At 37.9% G+C, this 24,618-nt stretch overlaps 1 protein-coding gene across 3 annotated transcripts in view; it reads left to right on the top strand.

Moving 5' to 3' along the window:
* BIRC6 (baculoviral IAP repeat containing 6) overlaps positions 1-24,618 on the top strand; it is a 190,948-nt gene that overhangs the window by 110,930 nt on the left and 55,400 nt on the right. For all 3 annotated transcript variants that reach the window (XM_060186836.1, XM_060186835.1, XM_060186837.1), the window contains exons 38-53: positions 2,223-2,356; positions 2,801-2,954; positions 3,636-3,752; positions 4,267-4,421; positions 4,902-5,028; positions 7,108-7,218; positions 9,639-9,772; positions 10,566-10,693; positions 12,399-12,961; positions 14,904-15,079; positions 16,481-16,577; positions 16,723-16,917; positions 18,076-18,276; positions 19,974-20,253; positions 23,039-23,295; positions 23,535-23,643. In XM_060186836.1, coding sequence (XP_060042819.1) covers positions 2,223-2,356; positions 2,801-2,954; positions 3,636-3,752; positions 4,267-4,421; positions 4,902-5,028; positions 7,108-7,218; positions 9,639-9,772; positions 10,566-10,693; positions 12,399-12,961; positions 14,904-15,079; positions 16,481-16,577; positions 16,723-16,917; positions 18,076-18,276; positions 19,974-20,253; positions 23,039-23,295; positions 23,535-23,643 — 2,938 coding nt within the window. The remainder of the gene's footprint in view (positions 1-2,222; positions 2,357-2,800; positions 2,955-3,635; positions 3,753-4,266; positions 4,422-4,901; positions 5,029-7,107; positions 7,219-9,638; positions 9,773-10,565; positions 10,694-12,398; positions 12,962-14,903; positions 15,080-16,480; positions 16,578-16,722; positions 16,918-18,075; positions 18,277-19,973; positions 20,254-23,038; positions 23,296-23,534; positions 23,644-24,618) is intronic.

Raw genomic sequence — 24,618 nt, forward strand, 5'->3', positions numbered from 1 at the left:
ATGCCTGAGTTGCACAGCAGATGTCATCGGTGTAGATGAACTTCCTTGAAGAAGTTTCTGGGAGGTCATTGATGTAAATATTAAATAGCGTAGGAGCCAGAACAGAGCCCTGGGGGAGGCCACTTGAGACAAGTCTCCATCTGCTAGACTTGTCACCCAGATGTACCCGGAAACTTCTGTTTTGGAGAAGAAATGATATAGTGTTGGCCACCCATGGAGGCAGGCATCTTGAGATCTTGACTAGGAGACCCCGGTGCCAGACCGTGTCATAGGCTGCTGTGAGATCAACAAAGACAGCACCCGTCTTTAAATTCTTCTGGAATCTTCTGTAAGTTGAGAGGGCCAGGGCTTGTTCACAGGTAGATCTTCCTGGGCGGAAACCAGCCTGGGCGGGTGATAGGAATTTCTCTGTAAGATGAGAAATACGTGACAGAAGCAGCCTCTCAAGGAGTTTGTAACACACAGAGAGGAGAGAAATTGGTCTATAGCTGGCGGCCAGTGTTGGGTCTTTCTTTGGTTTCAAAACCGCTATAATCTTCGCACGACGCCAAACTTTGGGCATAGACTCAGATTCCAAGATGTGGGACAGGAATGAAGCGAGCCACTTCTTTGCCGCGGGGCCCAGGTTAAGAATGAGTTCTGGGGTGATGTTATCATAGCCAGCAGCTGTTCCCGGTTTAACCCTCTTCAAAGCGTCTTCCAGTTCAGACAGTGTAAAGGGAGAGATCTTTGGAGATGGACAAGATAACCAGAAGTGGGATGACCACTCATGGGAAATTTCTCTTTTCCAGACTGGGTCGATCTTAGCACGTCCAACTTGAGTTAGGTGACTGGGCCACTGAATTTGGAGATACGGGAGGGGGTTGGCTACCGGCACCCAGTCTGTGAAGAAGCTTCCAGGCCTTCCTACTTGAGTGGGTGAAGTTCAGACTTTGCGTGAGTTGTTGCCAGCGGGCTTGGCGTGCTGCATCCAGGGAGGCAATGAGATGGTCAGCCACATCTGGGTCGCCCGACTCATCATACTGCTTTAGTAGTTGCTCGCATTCAGCATCAAGACAAGGCGTATAGTTAGCTCATCTCCCACGAGGAATGGCTTGGGAAGCTGCTTTGAAGATGGCTTGGCGGAAGCGCCTGTAGGAATCTTCAGAAGGGATAGAGTTAATTGGAATTGCAGGAATAGATTTGTTGGTAAGATCACTTGTCCTGAGACACTGTCACTGGTATTTTGCTATATTTTTTTGCTTTCCCTGATAACATGTCTGTTGTTGGTGGTTTACTTTCTTTGTCTATCCTTCTCTCTGAATCTCCGTTAATTTATTAGAAAGTAGATATTTAGTGATCATCATAGGCTTAGACCCTAGTGCAGGTTGGAATTTGATAGACTTTGCATAAATCATTGTTTCCAAGAGAGTGGGAATGTTGGAGTAGTAAGGCTTGTAAAGATGGAGGCATGAAAACAAAATAACTTCTTGCTTATAACAGAAACATAGTGGTCTTCTCTTTGAATCTTGGATTTTGACTTTAATACTAGGTAGCTGAAGGATATACAGAGAGATAGCTGAGAATGGATTTTTTAAATTTTTATTTATTCCCTTTTGTTGCCCTTGTTTTATTGTTGTAGTTATTATTGTTGTTATTGATGTCATTGTTGGCTAGGACAGAGAGAAATCGAGAGAGGAGGGAAAGACAAGGGGGAGAGAAAGATAGACACCTGCAAACCTGCTTCACCATTTGTGAAGTGACTCCCCTTCAGGTAAGGAGGCGGGGGCTCGCACCTGGATCCGTCAGCCGGTCCTTGGACTTTGTGCCACCTGCGCTTAACTCCTGCGCTACCGCCCAACTTCCTAGACCAGAATGTTTTAGTGAAACATACACACACCACTACCACCACCCCCACAGTACTGCTTAGCTCTGCCTTACGGTGTTGCTGGGGATTGAATATCAAAGCCTCAAGTATGAAAGTCTTTTACATAACTGTTATGCTTATCAAAACTTAATTAACTTGATTCTATAAAACATATAATTATGGTTGATTTCTCTCAGAAATTAAAACATAGTTTTGGTCTTTTCAACTGTGTGCTTTGTTTGTATTTATGTTTATGAAATATAAAAAATTAAGAGATTTTTATATCAATAATAAAACAACTTCTTATAAGTAAAAACAATTCATTAAATTTTATATGATATATACCACCAGTAAATTCATGTTTGATTATTTGAAGGTGCACCTCCTCTCTCTTCTTTGGAAAAAGATAAAGAAATTGATCTTGAACTTCTTCAAGATCTAATGGAAGTTGACATTGATCCTTTAGATATTGATCTAGAAAAGGATCCTCTTGCAGCCAAAGTTTTTAAGGTATGATACCTTTATAGTATTCTTTGTAGTTAAAATTTCATCTTATACATTTTGACTTATTAATTCCTTAAATGATGAACATGAGTATTTATTCACTAATGAAAAAGAGAACCAGAGCATCTCCCTGGTCTGTGTGATGCTGGGGGTTGGACTCTGGACCTTGTGCTTGATGTTCAGTCCTTTCTTCACTCCACTAACTCCCAGATACTCTTGTCAGTTTCTGAATAAGATGTTACTAGATTTTGGTATAAAAGAAGCAAAATATTAATGAACCATTCCTGTGTCTCAGAAATTTTGACATGTTTCAGGAATTTAAATGTTAGGAAGAACATTTATTTTGAGACCCTGTTTGAGTGTAGACTCTGTATTTAATGTGTCCTTCTTAGTGAAGTGGCTAGAATAAGCAACAATTGTTTTTTTTTTTTTTTTGTCTTTTGATTTAAGCCAATAAGCAGTACCTGGTATGACTACTGGGGTGCTGATTATGGTACGTACAATTATAACCCTTACATTGGAGGTCTTGGAATGCCTGTGGCAAAGCCCCCAGCAAATACAGAGAAGAATGGATCACAAACAGTTAGTGTATCAGTGTCTCAAGGTAATTGTGTATTCGTATATACTGTTCTTACAATATGTCCTTAAGTTAAGGAGGCTTTGTCCGGTGAAAAATGGGACCTGAATATATGATATGGTAAGAGAGTATCATGGGCATGCCAGGACTGCCACATTGAGATGATATTGTTTCTCTGCCAGTTAGTTTAGAGTAACTGACTTGGGGCTCATTTCATATCTCTCAAAATAATTCATGCTAAAGTTTACTTTGAACTATGTGGGTTTGCCAGTGATTTTGATTAGTTTTATTTTCATTTTTCCTTCTTAATAATAAACTTTAATTTGTAAACATAACAAAACCACATTGATTTCTTCTTTTGTATTTCTCTATAAAAAATAATTGCTTGCTTGCTTACTTAGAAGAGAGAACCAGAGCATCACTCTGGCATATTCAAAGCTCGTGATTGATAGCCCAACAATTTATCAGCAGTGCTATCTCCTTGGTTTCTGCTTTTGTACTTTTTTTTTTTCCTCCAGGGTTATTGCTGGCGCTCAGTGCCTGCACTATGAATCCACTGCTCCTGGAAGCTATTTTTTTCCCTTTTGTTGCCCTTGTTTTTGTTATTACTGTCACTGTGTTAAATCCATTATCGATATTTTATTGTTGCATCAAGAATATGAGTGATAATTATCTAATTACATATTTAACATTAACTGATATTCCTAGCCCTAGATGCTCGTCTAGAAGTTGGACTTGAACAGCAAGCTGAACTTATGTTGAAAATGATGTCCACCCTGGAAGCAGATTCTATTTTACAGGCATTAACAAATACATCTCCCACATGTAAGCAGGAATCGCGATTGTTACAATTTGGCTGTGAATGAATTATCTCTTAATTAATTTCAGGTTAAGTCATCAAAGACAGATATTTCTCTTTAGTGTCTGGTGTGAATCTTAGAGGGTTGATCAGTATAGAGCCCATTGTTCTTGCTATGACAGTAACAGTAGCAAGATGAGAAACGCTGCAATGATTAGCCATTGTTGTTATTGTTGTTATAGCTGTTGTTGTTGGATAGGATAGAGAGAAATTGAGAGAGATGGGGGAGAGAAAGATTGACACTTGTAGTAGACCTGCTTCACTGCCTGTGAAGCAACTCCCCTGCAGGTGGGGAGCCGGGGGCTTGAACTGGGATCCTTATGCCTGTCCTTGCGCTTTGCACCACCTGAGCTTAACCTGCTGTGCTACCACTTGGCTCCCTAAAAAAACAAAGAATGCAATTTTAAAGTAAATAGATAAATATAATAACAGTTCTCTCTCCTGATACCATATGTGTAAATTATTATGTTTCATTTTCAGTGTCACAGTCTCCCACTGGAACAGATGATTCATTGCTAGGGGGGTTACAAGCAGCGAACCAATCCAACCAACTGACTATACAGTTATCATCTGTCCCAATGTTAAATGTTTGTTTCAACAAACTTTTTTCCATGCTTCAAGTCCATCATGTTCAGGTATGGCTTCAGGAGAAATGAAGATTTGTAGGCATATTTTCTGATTGTTTAAACTGAAAATATCTGGGGAAATCATTCTCTATCCAACTGGAATGGTTTCTTTAATAGACTCAGACATAAAAACATGAGATACACTTTGATAAACATAGCTTATCTACTATAAGTCAGTTATCACTTAGGGTTTTTATTATTTAAAGCTTTATTGTTTTAATTTCAGTTGTATAATATCCATTCAGCTGTTTCTAAATATTTGACTCACTGCTTTTCAGTAAGATATCTGTAGAAGATAAATTATAAATTTCAATTAAATAATGTTTTAATAAAGAATTTTGTATTTATTTATCAACCAGTATGAAGTAGCTGGAGGAAGTATTTAAAAGAAAGAAAAAGTGTTTTAATCATAGGGATTTGTACATAAGACATTATAATTGATATTTCATAATATGATAGGTGGATTTCTCAATTTTCATTATTTTTCAGTTGGAATCACTTCTACAGTTGTGGCTCACATTGAGTCTGAATTCTAGTTCATCTGGAAACAAAGATAATGGAGCAGACATTTTTTTATATAATGCTAATCGAATACCTGTCATCTCATTAAATCAGGGTAAGATTTATGAGAAGGGATGTTATTATCATGGTATATCTGTATCCAAATGTGTTGATCAGCTTAATATATACACAGCCTTTGTAACTAGGCTCATAATATTTTACTGATAATTTAATACTCGACTTAATTAGCATAAATGTATAGCAAGCTGTTCTTTGATATTTTACATGTCTGTGTGCTTATAAAATGTATTGTTTTATAGTTTACTAAATTATTACTCCTCTGTGCAAAAACTGGTATCTTTTAAATGTTAGTTAACTCATGTAGTAACAGGTAAATTGAGAAGGGTTTCAATATGTTGAGGTGGTGGTTGTTTTTGTCTTGACAAATCCAAAACTGAGATACTGTCTTTCAAAGGAAATAGAAGTAAGCCTGCAGTTTTGGCTTTCTGTATCTCTGTTACTTATTGAAGAATTGTAAAAATGAGCATCTACTGGTATTTTCACCCCAGAGAGGGGCATCCTTTAGTTAGTTGCGTGGTTCTTAAAATTTTAGTGATCGCTGCATTTGCTCATGGTCCTTCTTACTCCTGTATTTTCTATGAGAGCTTGCTTTAATTAGTTGTCTTCCATCTCAATAATTTTATAAGGATCTTTATATCCACTATTTTAAAGTTATTATGAAAAACATCAAATAGAGTATATGGAATAAAACTAAATAGAAGCCACATCCATTTTAATTCTGATTCTTCATTCTCTAAGTCTCTATGGGGCCCTTCCTTGTTATTTCCTTTTGTCCTTATAAATCCTTTTGGTATACAAGATTATCTCCTTGTGTCCTGATTCCTATTGGCTGTATCTCCTCAATATGCTGTAGTTCCTATACATTCTTCTAGTTAGATATGGAAATTTCCTAGATTTTACCTTAGGATATTATCTGCTACTAAAACTAAACATCTTGCCTCATTAGCAGTTCACTTGAGGTTTCATTCATTTCTCATTTATTGGCTGAAATAGTCTCGTAAAGAACTTTCATATGCTCTTCTGCTAGTACAATTTGTCAGGTAGTGTGAAGAAAAATATTGGACATTTTTCTTTTTTAAGATTTTTCATTAACTTTATATATTGGATAGAGTCAACCAGAAATCGAGAGGGAAGGGAAGTTAGAGAGGAATAGAGATAGAGAGAGACCTGCAGCCCTGCTTCACCACTCACAAAGCTTTCCCCCTGCAATTGGGGACTAGGGGCTTGACAAGGTATGCCACATGCAGCCCTTGACTTTTTTCCCTACTTTTTGAAATGTATTGGTTCACAGACAGTATGCATCCTTGGTTAATTTTTTTAATGAATATTTTTAATTCTAATTGTTAAGCTTTTAGATGCTGAAGTAATGCCATATGTGGTCATTCTGGCTCTCCTTTTGGAGTTGAGAGTGGTGTTGGCTGCTGTGGATCATACCTGCAAGCGCATGCTCTACCCCTTGTATGTCCCTGTATACACCCTCTGGGTTGCTTTTTCAGAGGGTTACATGGTTATACCTTTGATAAAGTTTAGTTTATTGACTCTTGATATATTTTGCCTGATGTTTGGAGTGAAATCATTTTTTTAGAGTGTTGTGACAGCCCAGTCTGGACCTTGTGTCAAGTAAGTGCGTTTTGAATCGCTTCTGTGGTTTCTTCATTGGCCACAAGTTTTTCTTAACCTGATTGTCACAGTGACCTCCTTTTTATTTAGCTTGTGGTTTTGTTGTAAAGTTACGTTGTTTATGAATTGTTTTGCCCTTCCTCCTGTCGGCCCTATTTATTTTACATCTTTTGATTTGCAGAATGTGAGGATTTTAAGTAAAACACAAAATGGTTTGTCTTAAAAAATGCTTATAGTTTAGGAAAGACAATAGAATTAGTAAAATTAAGTTATTTTATTGGTCATAAGCTCAGATTTAACCATAGTCATAATATGTTGTACTGTCTTTATGCTTTAGCTGTATGTAATGGGAGCGCTTCTCATTGGCTCTATAGACACTGCTAAGCAGTTGATTCAAAGTTAAAATGTCACATTTTACGTTCTTTTTAAAAAATTCTTAGTAGCCATATATATTTTTTCCTGAGCATATATTTTCTCTCTCTTTTTTCTACAGCATCAATAACTAGTTTTCTCACAGTGTTAGCTTGGTACCCCAACACTTTGCTCCGGACATGGTGCCTTGTACTTCATAGTCTAACACTTATGACCAATATGCAACTTAATCGTAAGTTTAAAATTTTGTCTTTTAAGTCTTTGATACATACTTTGTTGTTCTTGCTGTCACGTTCTTAAAAAGGGTTTTCTTTTAAATTTTTTTATATTTATTTATTTTCCCTTTTGTTACCCTTGATTTTTACTGTTGTAGTTATTATTGATGTCGTCATTGTTGGATAAGACAAAGAGAAATGGAGAGAGGAGGGGAGAGAAAAATAGATACCTGCAGACCAGACCTGCTTCACTGCCTGTGAAGCAACTCCCCTGCAGGTGGGGAGCCGGGGTCTTGAACCAGGATCCTTACGCTGGTCCTTGGCTTCATGTCACGTGCGCTTAACCCGCTGCGCTACCGCCCAACTCCCACAAACGTTTTTTCTAAAACAGCTATCTTTTGTGCTTATTTACATTGATTGCATGCGTGAGTGCGTGTGTGCACGTGTGTGTACGTACATATATGCAGTCAGTTCATGGACTGGGGAAATAGCATGATGGTTATGCAAATAGACTTTCAAGCTTGAAGGATCAAAAATCCCGGTTCGATCCCCAGTGCCACTGTAAGACAGAACTGAATAAAATTAAAATTTTATTTTCAACTGCAGGCGTCTAAAAGCTTATTGTTAAAATTTGATTGCTTATGGAGTGCCAAGTTAGATATTTTCTGTTAATGTACATTCTTTTCTAGTTAATTACATTTTTATGAAACTTTGTTCTTACAAATAGTTTATTCACTATTATATTCATAAACAAATATGATTGGATTCCTAGGATTTTGTTGACCACATTGAAGAGACATTTTCAGTAAGCAGAATTACACTTTTATTTAGGTTCTATTATTTTTCTCTTTGATTCAAATGGGATTTCCCAATTATTTCTTGCTTTCACACCCCACTTCACCCCATTTTATTTTCATGTAACATAGAGTAGTATGTTAATGTCTCTAACTCTTATAAATGGACACTAAGCCTTTTTTCAGCTTCCTATATCTAAAAGTTGTGAAGACACTCCTATAGCATATAGTAGTAGTTCCTGGTGTTGTTTTAATGATTCTGTTTAAAGTTGTTTTTTTTTTTTTTTATGTGAGGCAGGGATGAAAATTCATATATGCAAACAAGGGCAACAAAAGGGAGTAAAATAAATATTTTAAGAAAGAAGAAGAAAATTCATATCCGCTAGAAAGATTCTTTGTGACACCATGACAATTGTGTTGGTTTAAGTGCCATTCTATTTGGGATTACTTTCAATAAACAGAAAGTTCTATTTTATTGATAAAGATAGTTCATTTAAGTTACTGCTTAACTTACCAGTGTACATTTGAGTTAACCCAACAGGTATTTTATTCAATTAAGAAAACTTAATAGGGAGCTGGGTACTCCTCATAGAATGCACATGCTACAGTGTGCAAGGACCTAGGGGTCATCGCCCCTGCACCTTTCTGGGGTGTGTGTGTGTGTGTGTGTTTGTGTTGGTGGAGGATAGATAAAAATATTATTTAAACAAGAAAGAAAACTGATTATCTTACCTGTTTATCATAATTATGCAAATGAACAGTAATGATTACTTTTATGAAAAGTTCATCTGAACCTGGAAGATAGCTCACACATTAGGACTTGCATCTTTGCCATAAGTAGACACTGCGGTTTCAAGCCCCAGCACTCTGTGGAATTTATAGGGGCTCTGATGCCCCTCTCCCCCCATCAGGAGTTTGAAAACATGTACATGCACATACACACACACCCTACCTAGACACCTGTCAGTTTGTCTTAGAAAAATGTTTAAATTTACCAGAAAAATAGATATTTGGACTGTTTTTTTTTTTGTTGTTGTTGTTGTAGTTGTTACTGTTGTTATTAATATCGTCGTGTTGTTAGATAGGACAGGGAGAAATGGAGAGGGGGGAGAGAAAGATAGACACCTGCAGACCTTCTTCACCACTTGTGAAGTGACTCCCCTGGAGGTGGGATGCAGGGGGCTCGAACCGGGATCATTAAGCCTGTCCTTGTGCTTTGCCCCATGCGCTTAACCTGCTGCGCTACTGCCGGACTCCCCTTGGACTGTTTCTCAAGAGTGATTACTACTAAAGATAGGCTCACCAGCAGACAGTAAGCACTTAAGTTTGGTTTTGATTTGACTATATACTAGGTAAAATGTATATGAAACTAACTGGTTTTCACAGCTGTATTAGGAGAGAGGCAGTGTGAAAGACTTGGGTTCCAGACCCTGGCCCCCACCTGCAGGGGGAAAGTTTCTTGACGCAGGTGTCTTTCTGTGTTCCCCCCCACCCCACACAAACACACCAAATCTCTCTCATCTCCCCTCTGGCTCTATCCAGTAAAAAACAAAACAAACAAACAAACAAAAAAGCCCACTGCATTTCCATCGTCTCAGGGTCCTTCTGTTTCAATCATTAAAAAAGTGATTTATATTTTATAGCTGGTTCTAGCAGTGTCATTGGGACTCAGGAGAATACTGCTCATCTGTTGGTTTCGGATCCAAACCTGATTCATGTTTTAGTAAAATTTCTTTCTGGCACCAGTCCACATGGAACAAATCAACACAGTCCACAGGTAATAAAACTTTTAAAAGCTAGCAATAACACCTAGACTATTCAATAAAGATACTGTATTTCTAAAGAAAAACGATGTATCTTCATATATAAATTTTTCATTGGTAGGTTATTAAATGATAGCCCCATATATCTTTTTAAGTAAATACTGAGTGTTGTACACTACTAGCTATAATGACATTGATGTTATATATTAAGTTTTCTTTACAAATGCACATAGGTGTGCAATGTTTGCATTACTTTTGGATATCTATGGGAGCATTATGAGTAAATGTGTGTGAACCATAGACGTATTTTAACAGATTGGGCATTTAAATAATTTTTAAGAGGCTAGGTGGTGGTAGAACCAATAGAGCATACATATTCCCATGTGTGAGGAGATATTTGCGCTTAACCAGGTGTGCCTCTCATTGGCCCCTACCATGTGTGAGGACTTAGTTCAAGACCCCAGCCCCCACCTGCAGAGGAGAAACTTCATGAGTAGAGGAGCAGCTCTGAAGTGACTCTCCTTTGGGAGGTACAAAAATAAAATTTTTTTAATTGAGGGTAGGTAAGCCTAATATAAGTTTTTTAAGTTATAATGAAAGAAAAGTCTAAATGGAATCTCAAATTTTTAGTTTAAAATAGACATTTCAAAACCTAAAAATTAGGTGGTATTTTTGTCATTGTAATACTTGTGTTCTTCTCCATAGGAAATGTATTACAGTGTTTGAGCTAATGCTATATTATTCCACTGAACGGTTGTGTAAATGATATCACTAAGCACTACTCAGTGAAATTCCATTTTTCTTCAGGTTGGTCCAACAGCTACACAAGCTATGCAAGAATTTCTTACTCGATTGCAAGTACATCTGTCTTCTACATGTCCTCAGATATTCAGTGAATTTTTGCTCAAACTAATTCATATACTTTCAACAGAAAGGTAAATTCCAATATATACATATATTCCTGTTGTAGAGCTAACATATAGTCCTCCATGTAAATGTTTCCTTATCACTTGTTGAGGTGTTACCTGGGAAAGCATCAACAGGAAGATAGTAGGATTGGGTGAAAAAAAGGTTTATTGTTGAGTTTCACGGTTTCTCCATTTTATATCTCTGGTCTTCCTATCTCCTCGACGTCTGTTATGAAAGAAAGATAGTATGTTGAGTTCCTTTTTGCTTTTAATGTTTTATTGATTAGTTCTTATTAGTATATTAGGTAAAATTCATTTGCAAGCTATTTAAGATGCTCTAGAACAAAGAGAATTAAAGCCACTACTGGTGTTATTTGAAACCTAGACAGCATGTCTTTTTTGAATATTATCTAGCAGAGCACTGTCTTTTCATTAGTATTGATGAATAAAATGACTTTCCATGAAACTTCTTTCTATAAATTTTCAGTTCCTTGTTTTGTGTATGTGGATATTCCCTAGGTCCTCTAGTTTGTTCCATACCCCAGGGGTGTGCAGGTTAGGCTTGTTGGTGTGTGTCACCGCCCCAGAGAGATTGGGTGCCGGTGTGCATGCCTGTGATGGAGTGCCTCCTCTTCTGGGATGGTTCCTGCCATGAACTGAGCTCCCAGACTAATCTCTGGCTACCTGTAATTGGAATAAGCCAGTTGAGAAAACAATGAATGATTATGAATTGAATTGTTTCCTGTTAAAATATTTTAGGTCTTTTATTTAGAAGTTTGTTAATTTTTTGTGACCCGTAATGTTCCTTACTTACATCATTTAGTTTATTGTTTATTAGTTCATGGTAAAAGTTGTTACACTGTTTTTTTATTATATTAATTTTTTATGTTTATATTTATTTATTCCCTTTTGTTACCCTTGTTGTTTTATTGTCGTAGTTATTATTGTTGTTATTGATGTCATCACTGTTAGATAGGACAGAGAGAAATGGAAAGAATGGAGAGAGGAGGGAAAGACGGGGGAGAGAAAGACACCTGCAGACGTGTTTTACATCTTTTGAAGCATCCCCTGACTTAGGGAACAGGGGCTCAAGCTTGGATTCTTAAGCATAGTAATGTGTGTGCTCAACTGAATGTGCCACTGTCTAGTCCACCATTAATGTTGGCTGAAGACTTAATGTGATTAGTGAAACTTAGAAAAAATAACCTAGAAATTACACTTATTCTCTGACAGAAATGCTATGCAATTTATTTTAACTTTGGGCAGCTTATTAAAGAGCATAGTGTAACTATAAAGAGCAAAGTGACCATAATGGATAGATTCTTAGAATGCAAGTTACCTGTTAGTCTTCCTTTCTCTCTGTCTGTCTGTCTATCAATATCTCTCTCTCTCTGACGGGAAGAGCCCGAGAGACACCGACAGCCCTGCTTCACCACCCGTGAAGCTCTTTCCCCTGCAGGTAGAGACCAAGGGCTTGTACCCAAGTCCTTGTCATGTGTGTTCTTAACCAGGTGTGCCACCACCTGACCCCCTTATTTAGTTTTCTTTGTAGAAGAGAATGAATTTTTAATTTATATAACATGAATGTTGGAGCAAGAATAACTGAGAGAAATACAACCATGTGATGAAAAAGTAAATACTAAGAGTGTAATTAATATTTAACTTTCTTACATTGTGTTAGTTCTGTCAAATAGTTTACATGGATTAATTTTTATTTTCTCATTTTCTGCAGGGGTGCTTTCCAGACGGGCCAAGGGCCTCTTGATGCCCAAGTAAAGCTCTTAGAATTCACTCTGGAGCAGAATTTTGAAGTCGTTTCAGTTAGCACTATTTCTGCAGTCATCGAGTCTGTCACCTTTCTAGTACACCACTACATCACTTGCTCTGACAAAGTGATGTCTCGCAGTGGATCAGATAGCTCTGTGGGTGCTCGAGCATGTTTTGGAGGACTCTTTGCCAACCTCATTCGTCCAGGAGATGCTAAGGCAGTTTGTGGTGAAATGACGAGAGACCAGCTCATGTTTGATCTGCTAAAGCTGATCAACATTTTAGTACAACTGCCTCTTTCAGGCAATAGGGAATATAGTGCGAGAGTGTCTGTGCCCTCCAATACGACGGACAGTGTTTCAGATGAAGAGAAAGTCTCCGGAGGCAAAGATGGCAATGGGAGTAGTGGCAGCATTCAAGGACCACCTGCATATGTTGCTGATTTAGTGTTAGCCAACCAACAGATTATGAGCCAAATTTTGTCTGCATTGGGCTTGTGTAACAGCAGTGCCATGGCAATGATAATTGGTAGGTATTGCACTACTAATTTCATACTTGATTTTGGTACTTGAGCAGCATATGATTTCATTTTTTTTTCACTTATTGTTTAAGTCTTTATTTCAGTTTATCAGTCAGGTAAAGAGGGAGATTGAACATGCTTTATGGAGGATCAAATTAAAGACCTGTGTGTGGGGTCCAATATTTAATTGACTGTATTACTTCAAGGGCTACAAAGCTACTTTATTGTAAACTTATGACTGATTTTTTTTTAATATGTGAAGATTTTTCATAAGGTTACTTTACTTGATAATGAAATAAAAAAAATTTTAAATGAAAAAAATTAAAGTTGGTGAATTCAATGTAACTGTAGTCAAAGAAAAATTCAGTTTCATAAGTTAGTTGCCATAATTTAGTAGACAGCTCTTTATATTTTATAGTGAAGAATTCCACATCAAGTTTTATTTTAGAGAACTAGTAAAATCAAAATAAAAATATTATTTAGGGGCTGGGAGGTGGCACACCCCATTGCGCAGACATATTACCATGCACAAGATCCCAGGGTCAAGCCCCCAGCTCCCACCTGGGGGTTTTCAGAAGCATTAAATCACTGCTGCAGCTGTCAGTTTCTCTCCTAAAAAATAAGTAAATATCCTAATAATTATTTAAAGCATAACAATTTCAGAAAAAATAATAAATACACACACACACACAAACTGGAAGCCACAGATAGATAAAGCAAAAGGAAAAGTAAGTTTCTGCATCCCATCTGTAAAATGTATTATTCCCTAGTTTTTCCTTCTCTTTGAAAGCTAATCATTGTGTTAATTTTTTTTAAATGTAATTTTCTAAACTGTTACAGTTCTTTTACATATTGAATACTTTTGTTTGTGGCAGACCACTGTGTTTTTTTTTTTTTTCAGTTGTTTTCAAGTATAGTTGCATAATGATATTTGTATAACTGCTAGTTGTGATAGTTTGTTGATCATTCTCACTAGGCCTTCACCACTCTTGGCTTTTCCTTATAGAAAGAGAGAGAGAGAGACAGAGACCATAGCCCCTATAGTTGGAACTTAAGCTAGGACACAAAAAAGGGAAAGCACATCATAAAACCTGAACTAGGCGTGGCCTATTGCCCCAAGGCCCTGGAGGACTCTGTGAAGGGATGCCTGGGTTGGCTTTGAGGTCTTATTACATGGTGGTGGGAAAGGACTAACATTGGGGGTGAGAGTGCTTTGTTGACAACATTCATAGGAAGATGAGTCATTGTCTGCTCACTTGTCTGTACTGTAAACCATTACCACCCATGAAATGACCTGCATTTGCTGCAGGAAAAGAACAAAGACCAGTGTGGTAGGGACTGACTGTAGCCCAGGTCGTTCAATTGGCAAAGCACATACACTGTTCTAGAGAGCTCTTTTGCCACTAGGCATCTTTTGATAAATATCTTTATTACTAGAAATATGTGTTTCTATGGCACGCCCACTCATCTGAAAGTGTTTCTGTGGTACCTTTCAAAGAAGCAATTAAAAACTAAAAATTTGGGGGGCGGAGTAACCAGAGTAACCAGCTGACCAAATCACAAAGCCTGAAATGGCAATAACGTAGTGAAAACAGGAATGACAATTTGACACACTTGCAGCCTCTGTGAGGGAGGTTCTGGCGAAGGAGCTGGCTGAGCCCTTTCCTCGAAACGGGCCTGTTACCTCTGTAAAGTGTGCTGCATAGCAATTTCCAGGTGCTATTCTTGCTCTTTATCTTTTGATATTAAAGTGGATTTCTTTTGGTTATGAAAATAGGTAATGATGTAGATCATAAAATTATTAAGACTGACTTAAGCCGGTTTAGTTATTGTGTATATATTATATCTGCATTCAGTGGCTTGGGAGAGAAGCCTCTTTTAAGCCTCTGTCTAAATTGCTGGTTTTTCAGAGTAAGCTTTTATTTTAGTAATCTGTCATCTTTTGATTAGGAGCCAGTGGATTACACCTCACCAAACATGAGAACTTTCATGGTGGGCTAGACGCCATATCCGTTGGGGATGGATTATTTACCATCCTGACAACCCTGAGTAAAAAGGCCTCTACGGTCCACATGATGCTGCAGCCCATCTTAACCTACATGGCCTGCGGCTACATGGGGCGTCAGGTAAGTTCAGCTCAACAGTCTGTAGTCATTGTAGTAGTTTGTGGCATGGGAGGAGAGAATTTCACTCAGGACAGGGAGTACTAATGCTGTATATTAGACAGTGGACAATATCAGCAGGTGAGAGTTCTAGGTTTACTAAGCTGGAGAGTAAAGTTTTCTTTTTTTTCTCCAGTAAAGTTTTTTTGTCTTTTATTTATTTTCCCTTTTGTTGCCCTTATTTTGTTGTTGTTGTTGTAGTAGTAGTTATTATTGTTATTGATGTCGTTGTTGGATAAGACAGAGAGAAATGGAGAGAGGAGAGAGGCAGTTTGCGCCACCTGTGCTTAACTGCTGCGCTACAACCTGACTCCCTCTTTAAAGTTTTATCTCTAAATAACTGCAGTCATCTTTGACAATACTGTTTCAAAGTGTAAGGATCCCGGTTCAAGTCCCCAGTTCCCCACCTGCAGGGGAGTCGCTTAACATGCGGTAAAGCAGGTCTGCAGGTATCTTATCTTTCTCTTTCCCTCTCTGTCTTCCTCTCCTCTCTCCATTTCTCTCTGTCCTATCCAACAATGACATCAATAACAATAATAACTCCAACAATAAAAAAAAACAAGGGCAACAAAAGGGAAAATAAATAAATATAAAAAAAGCTTTAAAAGAAAAATAGTGTATTATTGGACTGACTTTAATGGTACCTTCTCATGAATATACACTGTTTTCTTCAGATGGCAAATTTTATTTATTTATTTATTTATTTATTTATGCCAGGACACTACTCAACTCTGATTTATGGTGGTTTGAAGATTGAACTTGGGACTTTGGAACCTCAGCAGAGTGAAAATATTTTTCTTTCATTTTGGTGCTGGGGAGTCAACACAGTGACTTCCGGATACGTTGCATCACCGAGCCAAAACCCTGGCCCAATTTATTTGTGTGTTTGTGACAGGGAGAAAGAACCAGAGCAGCAGTCTAGCCATATGTGGTGCTGGTGGGGGTCAAGCTCAGGGCCTCAAAGTTCAACACTTCAGCAACTGTGTCACCTTACAAGCTGTGGGATAGGTCAGAGTGTTAGTGAAATTGCTCTCTAATTAAATTCAAGATGACAATCAGGAGTTGGAGCAGTAGCAGGAGCTCTGGATTTATAAAAGCAAGGTCCCAAGTACAATCCTCAGTATCACATGTACCATAATGATGTTCTGATCATCTGATTTAGATATTAAGTAAGTTAGATATGGCAGGAAGTTTTCTTTTTAATGATTTAAAGTAAGGCTACTATATTGTAACAATTAGGTAGAATAGAATATTGCAATCTATAAGATTTGTTCTATTTTTTCAATGGAAATAATTGCTCTAATAATAAATATATGTGTGTGTGTGTGTGTGTGTGTGTATATATAATTTTTTTTTCTGTTTTAGGGTTCTCTTGCTACTTGCCAGTTATCTGAACCATTGTTGTGGTTTATTTTGAGAGTATTGGATACTAGTGATGCCTTGAAAGCATTTCATGATATGGGTAAGATGAAATTCTGAATTCCACCATTTAAGTATCATCCTCTGCTCAGAATTCATTAGGTCCTCATTATTTCTTATTTGTGAAATTTATTTTTATTTCTCATCCTTCTGGAGATGTGTCTGATTTGTATTCTTTGTAAATTTAGGTGGTGTTCAGCTTATTTGCAACAATATGGTAACTAGTACACGGGCTATTGTAAATACTGCAAGAAGTATGGTGTCAACTATTATGAAGTTTCTGGATTCTGGTCCAAATAAAGCTGCTGACAGTACGTTGAAAACAAGAATACTAGCATCTGAACCTGATAATGCAGAGGGGATTCATAACTTTGCACCTCTGGGTAAGGAATAAGTCATTACATGAACTCATATTGATTAACTGACATGAAGCAAAAGTAGTTGCCAAACAAAATTGATGGTTTTATTGCTTTTGATTGTAAATTTTTGGGGGGTAAGGCAGGTGTTATGTTCACGTCTTCACCACTCTGGGATGACCTTTTCAGAGGTTTGGAGTGGGGGCTGTTACTTGTACCTGGGTCATGCACATGGCAAAGCAGTGCAGTCTCCAGAGCTGTCCTGTCAGCCCATAATTGAATTGAAAGGTAGTGTTACTGAAATACTAAGCACATTAGTATGACTTACTACATTTTTAAGATTTCTCTTGCTGTAAAATTTGAGTTTTGACAGAAGCACTATTTATGAACCAAGTGGAAATACCTTTATTTTGCTGCCAACATTAGTTCTTTGGCTCAGTGCTGCAGGAGAACTTATATAGGCTTTTCTTATGGAGACAGAGAGAAATAGAGGAGGCACCTGGCAGCACTGCTCCACTGCTTCTGAATTACACTCCTCTTTCCCTCCTCCCCCATGGGGACTGGAGACTTGAACACAGTTCCTTTTGAGAATGACTATGTGAGTACTCTGCCGGGTGAACTACAGATAACCTTGATGGGAGATTGTTCATAACAGTTTTCATCGTTAATGTGACTCAGTTTTAAAGGTTTTATCTCCTTTCATTTTATGTCATCCTTTTTAAGAAACTTCATTTTGACACTTTTTTTTTTTTTAAAGCATAGTGTATGTTACTTGTTTTTGTATTTATCTTTTACAACTAATTACTCATGGACATTTACAACTTAAGGGTTTGGTTGTGTTTTTTTTTTTAAGCATAGAGTAAAATTCTACTAAAGATTGTAATTTTTTAATTAAAGGCTATTTACAACCTTGTTTTTCACTTAAGTCTTTTGAAAATATGCTGGATTTGTTTTTAATGAACTGAGTTTCACTTGACATGTGAGTATAAAGAAATTAACCTACCCCTCCCCACCCTGAGGAAGTTAAAAGAGTCAGCAATTAATATAATGAACTTGCTATCTTACTAGTTGTCTGAATGCATTTATTGTGAGTAATTTTTCAAGTTTAATCATGATTTGAATATTTCTTATCCATTACTGGGATTCTTACTGGAGTTTTCACTTTATTGAAAATATTTTCCATAGGTACAATCACATCTAGCAGTCCTACTGCCCAACCTGCCGAGGTGCTCTTGCAAGCCACCCCTCCGCACAGAAGAGCTCGCTCTGCTGCCTGGTCCTACATCTTCCTGCCAGAGGAGGCTTGGTGTGACCTCACCATTCATCTCCCTGCAGCAGTGCTTCTTAAAGAGATACACATTCAGCCTCACCTTGCATCTCTTGCAAGTGAGTAGTACTATTTATGAAAAGAAGCATCTTAAAAATAAGCTATGACATTGAAATATTTCAGTATGGGGAAATATTATGAGATTTTCGCACTTAGATGACTTCCAAAACATTTGCTTTTGAATAGTTTTTAGTGTGGTTTTGAGCATTAAGGACGTTAACTGCCTATGAAATAGGCATAGCTCGTCCTTCAAATGTTTGAGATCTCCCAGCAAATATATCCAAGTTATATATACTGGGTTGTTGGAAAAGTCATAAATTGTTTTTTGTATAGAAAAATTCCTGACGACCCAATAATTTTCCCTCCAGATTTATTATGTTTTATTGAGTTCATTTACAAACATCTGGAGAATAAACTTTTTTTTTTTTTTTTCGCCTACCCTCTGTGTAGTAGAATAGGTAATGTAGACGTCTCTCTGGTGAGCCTCATGATACTAAAGTAACTACAGTTGTAAATAATTATATTCTGATATTTTAGATAAATTGATTTCAACATTTAAATATATCAATATGACTTTTCAGATGTGTTTTCTTTAAAATACTTTTTTTTCCTAGATGTTGCTTTAGTTGATATGTGCTTGCTTATTTTTATGAGAAATAAATAGAGACCAGAGCACTGTTCACCTCTAGTCTGCATGTTCTGAGGAATCAAACTGGTTCCTCCAGTCTGATTCCGGAACTACCTCCCTAACCCTGACACTTTTCAAAATACAGGCTTCCTTGTTATAAGAAGGTTTTCTTTGTTAGACAAGAGAAAATTTCTTTCTTTATTTTTTCCCCCATTTGTTGCCTTTATTATTTATCATTGTTGTTGCTGTTGTTGTTGTAGGACAGGACAGAGAGAAATGGAGAGAGAAGGGGAGACAGGGGAGAGAAAGACAGACACCTACATACATGCTTCACCGCCTCTGAAGCGACCCCCATGCCCATGGGGAGCTGGGGACTCAAACTGCGATCCTTACACAGGTCCTTGAGCTTCGTGCCATGTGCACTTAACCTGCTGTGCTACCACCCAACCCTGTGGCAAGAGAAAACTAATGTAACTGCAGTGACTCTTATTGTAAAGTAAAAGTAAACATAGTACTTTGTGGGTAATTTGAGATGAGTTGCTGTAAGAACTGGATTCAACCTGGGTCACATACATATTACACCATCAAAAGAATTATTTTCCCATTGCTGGTTGTTCCATTGCTCATACATTGGGCTTCCTTTAATTTTAGAAGAAAAAGATTTTTGAAAGATGATAGGAAGAAGTAGTGTACAGTTTTTAATGATTGCAATATGGCAGTATTTAAAAAAAGTTGGCAGAAAAGTATCTTTTAAAAAAAACTATACTCTTTTCCAAAAACTATTTTGCATTAAGCATTAGTCAAATTTAGTTTATTTTCTTTGCATAAATGTGAGTAGAAATAATGCCAGAGTAATTTCTAACAGGTGCACGCCCCGTCCCCCTCAGTGTGTGTGGATTGCATATGTTAGTTATTTCTTTTCTAGCTGAATGTTAGAATTTTTTAATATGTTTTTTAATTTGGATGTGTTTATATTGTAAAAATTCTAAAATGACTGTGCTAACGGTCAACTGTAAGTTAGTGTGTAAATGTATGTATTTAGAGTGAATATAATTAAAGCTTTACTGGAATTTCCACTAAACCAGGTTCACTTATTTTTTAGTAACTTTTCAATTATTTCTCCTACAGCTTGCCCATCCTCAGTGTCTGTTGAAGTAAGTGCTGATGGGGTAAATATGCTACCTTTGTCCACTCCTGTTGTCACAAGTGGTCTGACCTACATAAAAATTCAGCTTGTAAAAGCTGAAGTAGCTTCTGCTGTCTGCCTTAGACTCCATCGCCCACGAGACGCCAGCACATTAGGCCTTTCACAAATTAAGTTGCTGGGCCTCACTGCTTTTGGTACCACTTCTTCAGCAACAGTTAATAATCCCTTTCTTCCATCTGAAGATCAGGTATCCAAAACCAGGTATGTTTTATTACTCCATCATTAAAATTGATATTTGCTTATATGCTTTTGTTTGTTTGTTTTGTTTTCAGGACTTAAAAAGTTCTTTTTTTATTAGGTATCTACATATTATTATAACTTGTTTAGGTATTTGAAAGATAAAAATTTTGTACAAACAGAATCCTGAAGATGTTTCACAGTATGCCATCTCTCTCTCTTTTTAACCAGAGAGCACTGCTCATCTCTGGCTTATGGTGGTGCCAGGGGTGGAACCTGTGACCTTAAGAGCTTCAGGCATGAGAGTCTCTTTGCATAATCATTATGCTGTCTACCTCTGCCCCCATGAGTCACAGTATGCATACACTTGAGTGTGACTTTTAGTCTTTGGGTCATAGTCTGTGAAAGAATTTCCAAATGTTTTTCATCATGTGGACTGAGCCTCACAAATTGCTGATACACACCAAGATACTTTTCTGGATATAGCAATTTCCTAAATGCATGTCAGCAGAATGGTTAGATTTGAACCATAGAAATTGCCCAGAGGCATCATTCAGTTTACTTCCTTCAGGTAAATTTGGATTTATTACAGTTTTATAGATTGCTTTTATTTTTATTTTATTTTAAAATGTTTTATTTATTATTAATGAAAAGATAAGAGAGAAAGAACAAGACATCACTCTGGTACATGTGCTACTGGGGATTGAACTCAGGGCTTTCAAGCTTGAGAGTCCAGTGCTTTATCTGCTGTGCCACCTCCCAGACCACAAATGGTTTTGATTTTATCTGCTAAGCTTCTGTGCCTGCTTGATTCCACTGCTTCCTATGGACTTCTCTTTCATCTTTCTGTTTATTTATTTTTCTTTCTTTATTTTTGTCTAGGGTTATCTCTGGGTCTCGGTGCCTACACGATAAACCCACTGCTCCTGGAGGCCATTTTCCTCATTTTGTTGCTCTTGTTGTTATTGTAGTTGGTATTGTCATTGTTGCCATTGTTGTTGTTTCTGGATAGCACAGACAGAATTCGAGAGGAAGGGAAGACATAGGGGGAAGAGAAAGAAAGACGGATACCTGCAGACCTACCTAATTCACTGCCCGTGAAACAACCTCCCTGCAGGTGGGGAGCAGGGGACTCAAACTCTGGTCCTTGTTATTCACACCATGTGTGCTTAACCTGCTCTGCTAGTACCTTGCCCCGTTTTAAGTATTTTGTAATTGCCATTATCATGTACTAGACCAGACCTTAGAAGTATACCACATCCAGAACAGAGAAGCTGGAGAGGGGCTGGGTGGTTGCACCTGGTTGAGCGCATTTGTTATAGTGTGCAAGGACCCGGGTTTGAGCCCCCGGTCCCCAATTGCAGAGGGAAGCTTCACAAGTGGTGAAGCAGTGCTGCAGGTGTCTCTGTCTGCCTCTCTCTCTCCCTCACTATTTCCCCTTTCCCTCTTGATTTCTGGATCTATCCAATAAGTAAATAAAGATAATAAAAAATAAAAAGGGCACCGGGCAGTGGTGCAGCGGGTAAAGTGCACTAGATGCAAACTGCAAGGACCGGCATAAGGATCCTGGTTCGAGCCCCCTCAGCTCCTCATCTGCACAGTGGTCAGTTCATAGGCGGTGAAGCCCGTCTGCAGGTGTCTATCTTTCTCTTCCCCTCCTCTCTCCATTTCTCTCTGCCCTACCCAACAACAATAATGATAACAGCAACAGTAAACAACAAGGGCAACAAAAGGGGAAAAAATAGCCTCCAGGAGCAGTGGATTCGTAGTGCAGGTACCGAGCCCCAGCAATAACCCTGGAGACAAGGAAGGAAGGAAGGTAAAACCTGGAGAGTAAGCTAGTTTTAAGGGGAGAGAGAGAGAGATAGAAGTGACACTGTGGCCCCTGTCCACTGATTAAAGAAAGATGAAGAACTCTCATTCTGGGGGCTTAAATAAAGTCCAGGGACGTGGTCTGGAGGTGGCATAGTGATAAAGCTTTGGACTCTCAAGCATGAGGTCCTGAGTTCGATCCCTGGCAGCATATGTGCTAGAGTGATGCCTGGTTCTTTCTCTCTCCTCCTGTCTTATAAATAAACAAAATTTAAAAAAATAAGTGAATAACAGCAAGGGCAACAAAAGGGAATAAATAAATAATAAATAGTAAATAAATAAAGTCCAGGGAACATGGTAAATTGTGCATTCTATCAGTTGTGTTATATTAACCCCAAGGATTTTTTAAATTATATTTCCCTTTTTTTTTTTTTTCTTTCTTTTAATTGCCACTAGAGTTGTTTCTGGTGCCCAGTGCCTGCATGATGAATCCACCACTTCTGGTAGCCATTTACTTTACTCACACTCTCTTTTTTCCCCCTTTTACTTTGATCAACAGACAGAAAGTGAAAGGTGTGTGTGTTGAGAGAGATAAAGAGAGATTGAGGTTGCGATATGCATGACTCCCTCACTTACCACCCCCCAGATGCAGGGGTTTGAACCCTGGTCCTTGTGCATAACATGTATGCTCAATGAGATGTTCCTACAGCTTCCATCGTTTTTTTAAATATACATTTTTGTGTCATTTTAATTTCTGAGATTTTATAGTTTTTATAAATCTAAGACCCTTACAAATTGCTTTTACACACATACACATACGTAGGTTTGTCAGAAGACTTTTACTGTTTGTTTTAGTTTTTCTTCATAATGCAACATTCTGAGACTTGTAAAATAGAACTCAACTCTATTTATGACAAAGCACGATGCTCTTGTGGCTTCAGTGTACTCCTGCAATGTTGTAGCTCCTTGAACTTTCCTTTTGTGTTGTATGTTTCAGTATCGGATGGCTACGACTGCTCCATCACTGCCTGACCCACATCAGTGATCTGGAAGGGATGATGGCCAGTGCAGCTGCCCCTACTGCTAATCTGCTTCAGACCTGCGCAGCCTTACTGATGTCTCCATACTGTGGCATGCACTCACCCAACATTGAGGTTGTGCTTGTAAAGATAGGACTGCAGTCCACGAGAATTGGTCTAAAGCTGATAGACATTCTTCTGCGAAACTGTGCAGCATCGGGCAGTGACCCTGCAGGTGACACACAACTTTAATATTTTACCTTCTACACTTCAGAGAACTATACTATGGTATTTACACTTAATTTTACTCATTTTATTAATTTTGTTTATTTCTGCTGTGGCTTCATTCTTTTGGAAATTTGGTTTTCGTCATGTTCACTGGAATTTACAAGTCAAGTTTAATGCATAACTTAAAATTGAGCAAATCTTGCCACTCTGCTTATTTAGCAAATCTTTTCATTTTTTTATTGCAAGATTTGAATAGCCCTTTACTTTTTGGGAGACTGAATGGACTGTCTTCTGACTCTACAATAGATATTCTTTACCAGCTTGGAACAACACAGGACCCTGGAACGAAAGACAGGTATGTAATGATCTAATTTTTCACTTAAAGATACTTACAAGACAGGTAGTTCGTGAATAAGACTTTTGTACTGTATTTTTGTCCACATTTTTGGTGGGCATTTCAAGCATAAATTAACATGTTTTTTACACACACATCTTAAAGCAGATTTGAATAAGTTAACTTATATCATTTTTGGCGAATGAAAAAGAGAACCAGATCGCGTCACATGGCTTGTGTGTTACTGAAAATTATAATCAAAACCCCATGTTTCAGAATTCATCATTTATCCAATTTACTTGGCCCTGGACTATGCGATTAATTTTCAAAAACAAAATAAGTGGAAACCATGTCACTTTTCTGCATTTGTTTTTAGTCTCTGTTACCATCTCAGTGCTATGTTTCAAGTTGCAGTGATGAGAAATACATGTTTGAAAGAGTGACTTATTTTTATGAGAGGAGAGAGAGATTGGCCAGGGGAACTGTCTAGTGTTTGTGGTGCCAGGAATTGAATCTGATGCCTTTGTTAGTCTTATTTTCTACGTGCTGATCTACCTCTTGAGCTGAATGAAATACATTCTTATGTTAGCCATGTAATGGGATATATATTTTTTTCCCTTTTTGTTGACTTTGTTTATTGTTGTTATCATTGTTGTTGGATAGGACAGAGAGAAACTGAGAGAGGAGGGGCAGACAGAGATGGGGAGAACAAGACAGACACCTGCAGAACTGCTTCACTGCCTGTGAAGTGAACGCCCTACAGGTGGGGAGCCGGAGGCTCGAACCAGGATCCTGATGTGTAATAGGATCTTCATAAGATGTCAGTGTCTTAGTCACACTGTATTAAATATTGTTAAATTCATATGAACATGTGGTCCAGGAGGTGTCACAGTGGATAAAGCATTGCATTCTCAACCATGAGGTCCTGAGTTCTATCCCCAGCAGCACGTGTGCCAGAGTGGTGTCTGGTTCTTCGTCTTTCTGCCTATCTTTCTC

Source organism: Erinaceus europaeus, chromosome 3 (assembly GCF_950295315.1).
Source record: "Erinaceus europaeus chromosome 3, mEriEur2.1, whole genome shotgun sequence".
Classification (NCBI taxonomy): Eukaryota; Metazoa; Chordata; class Mammalia; order Eulipotyphla; family Erinaceidae; genus Erinaceus; species Erinaceus europaeus.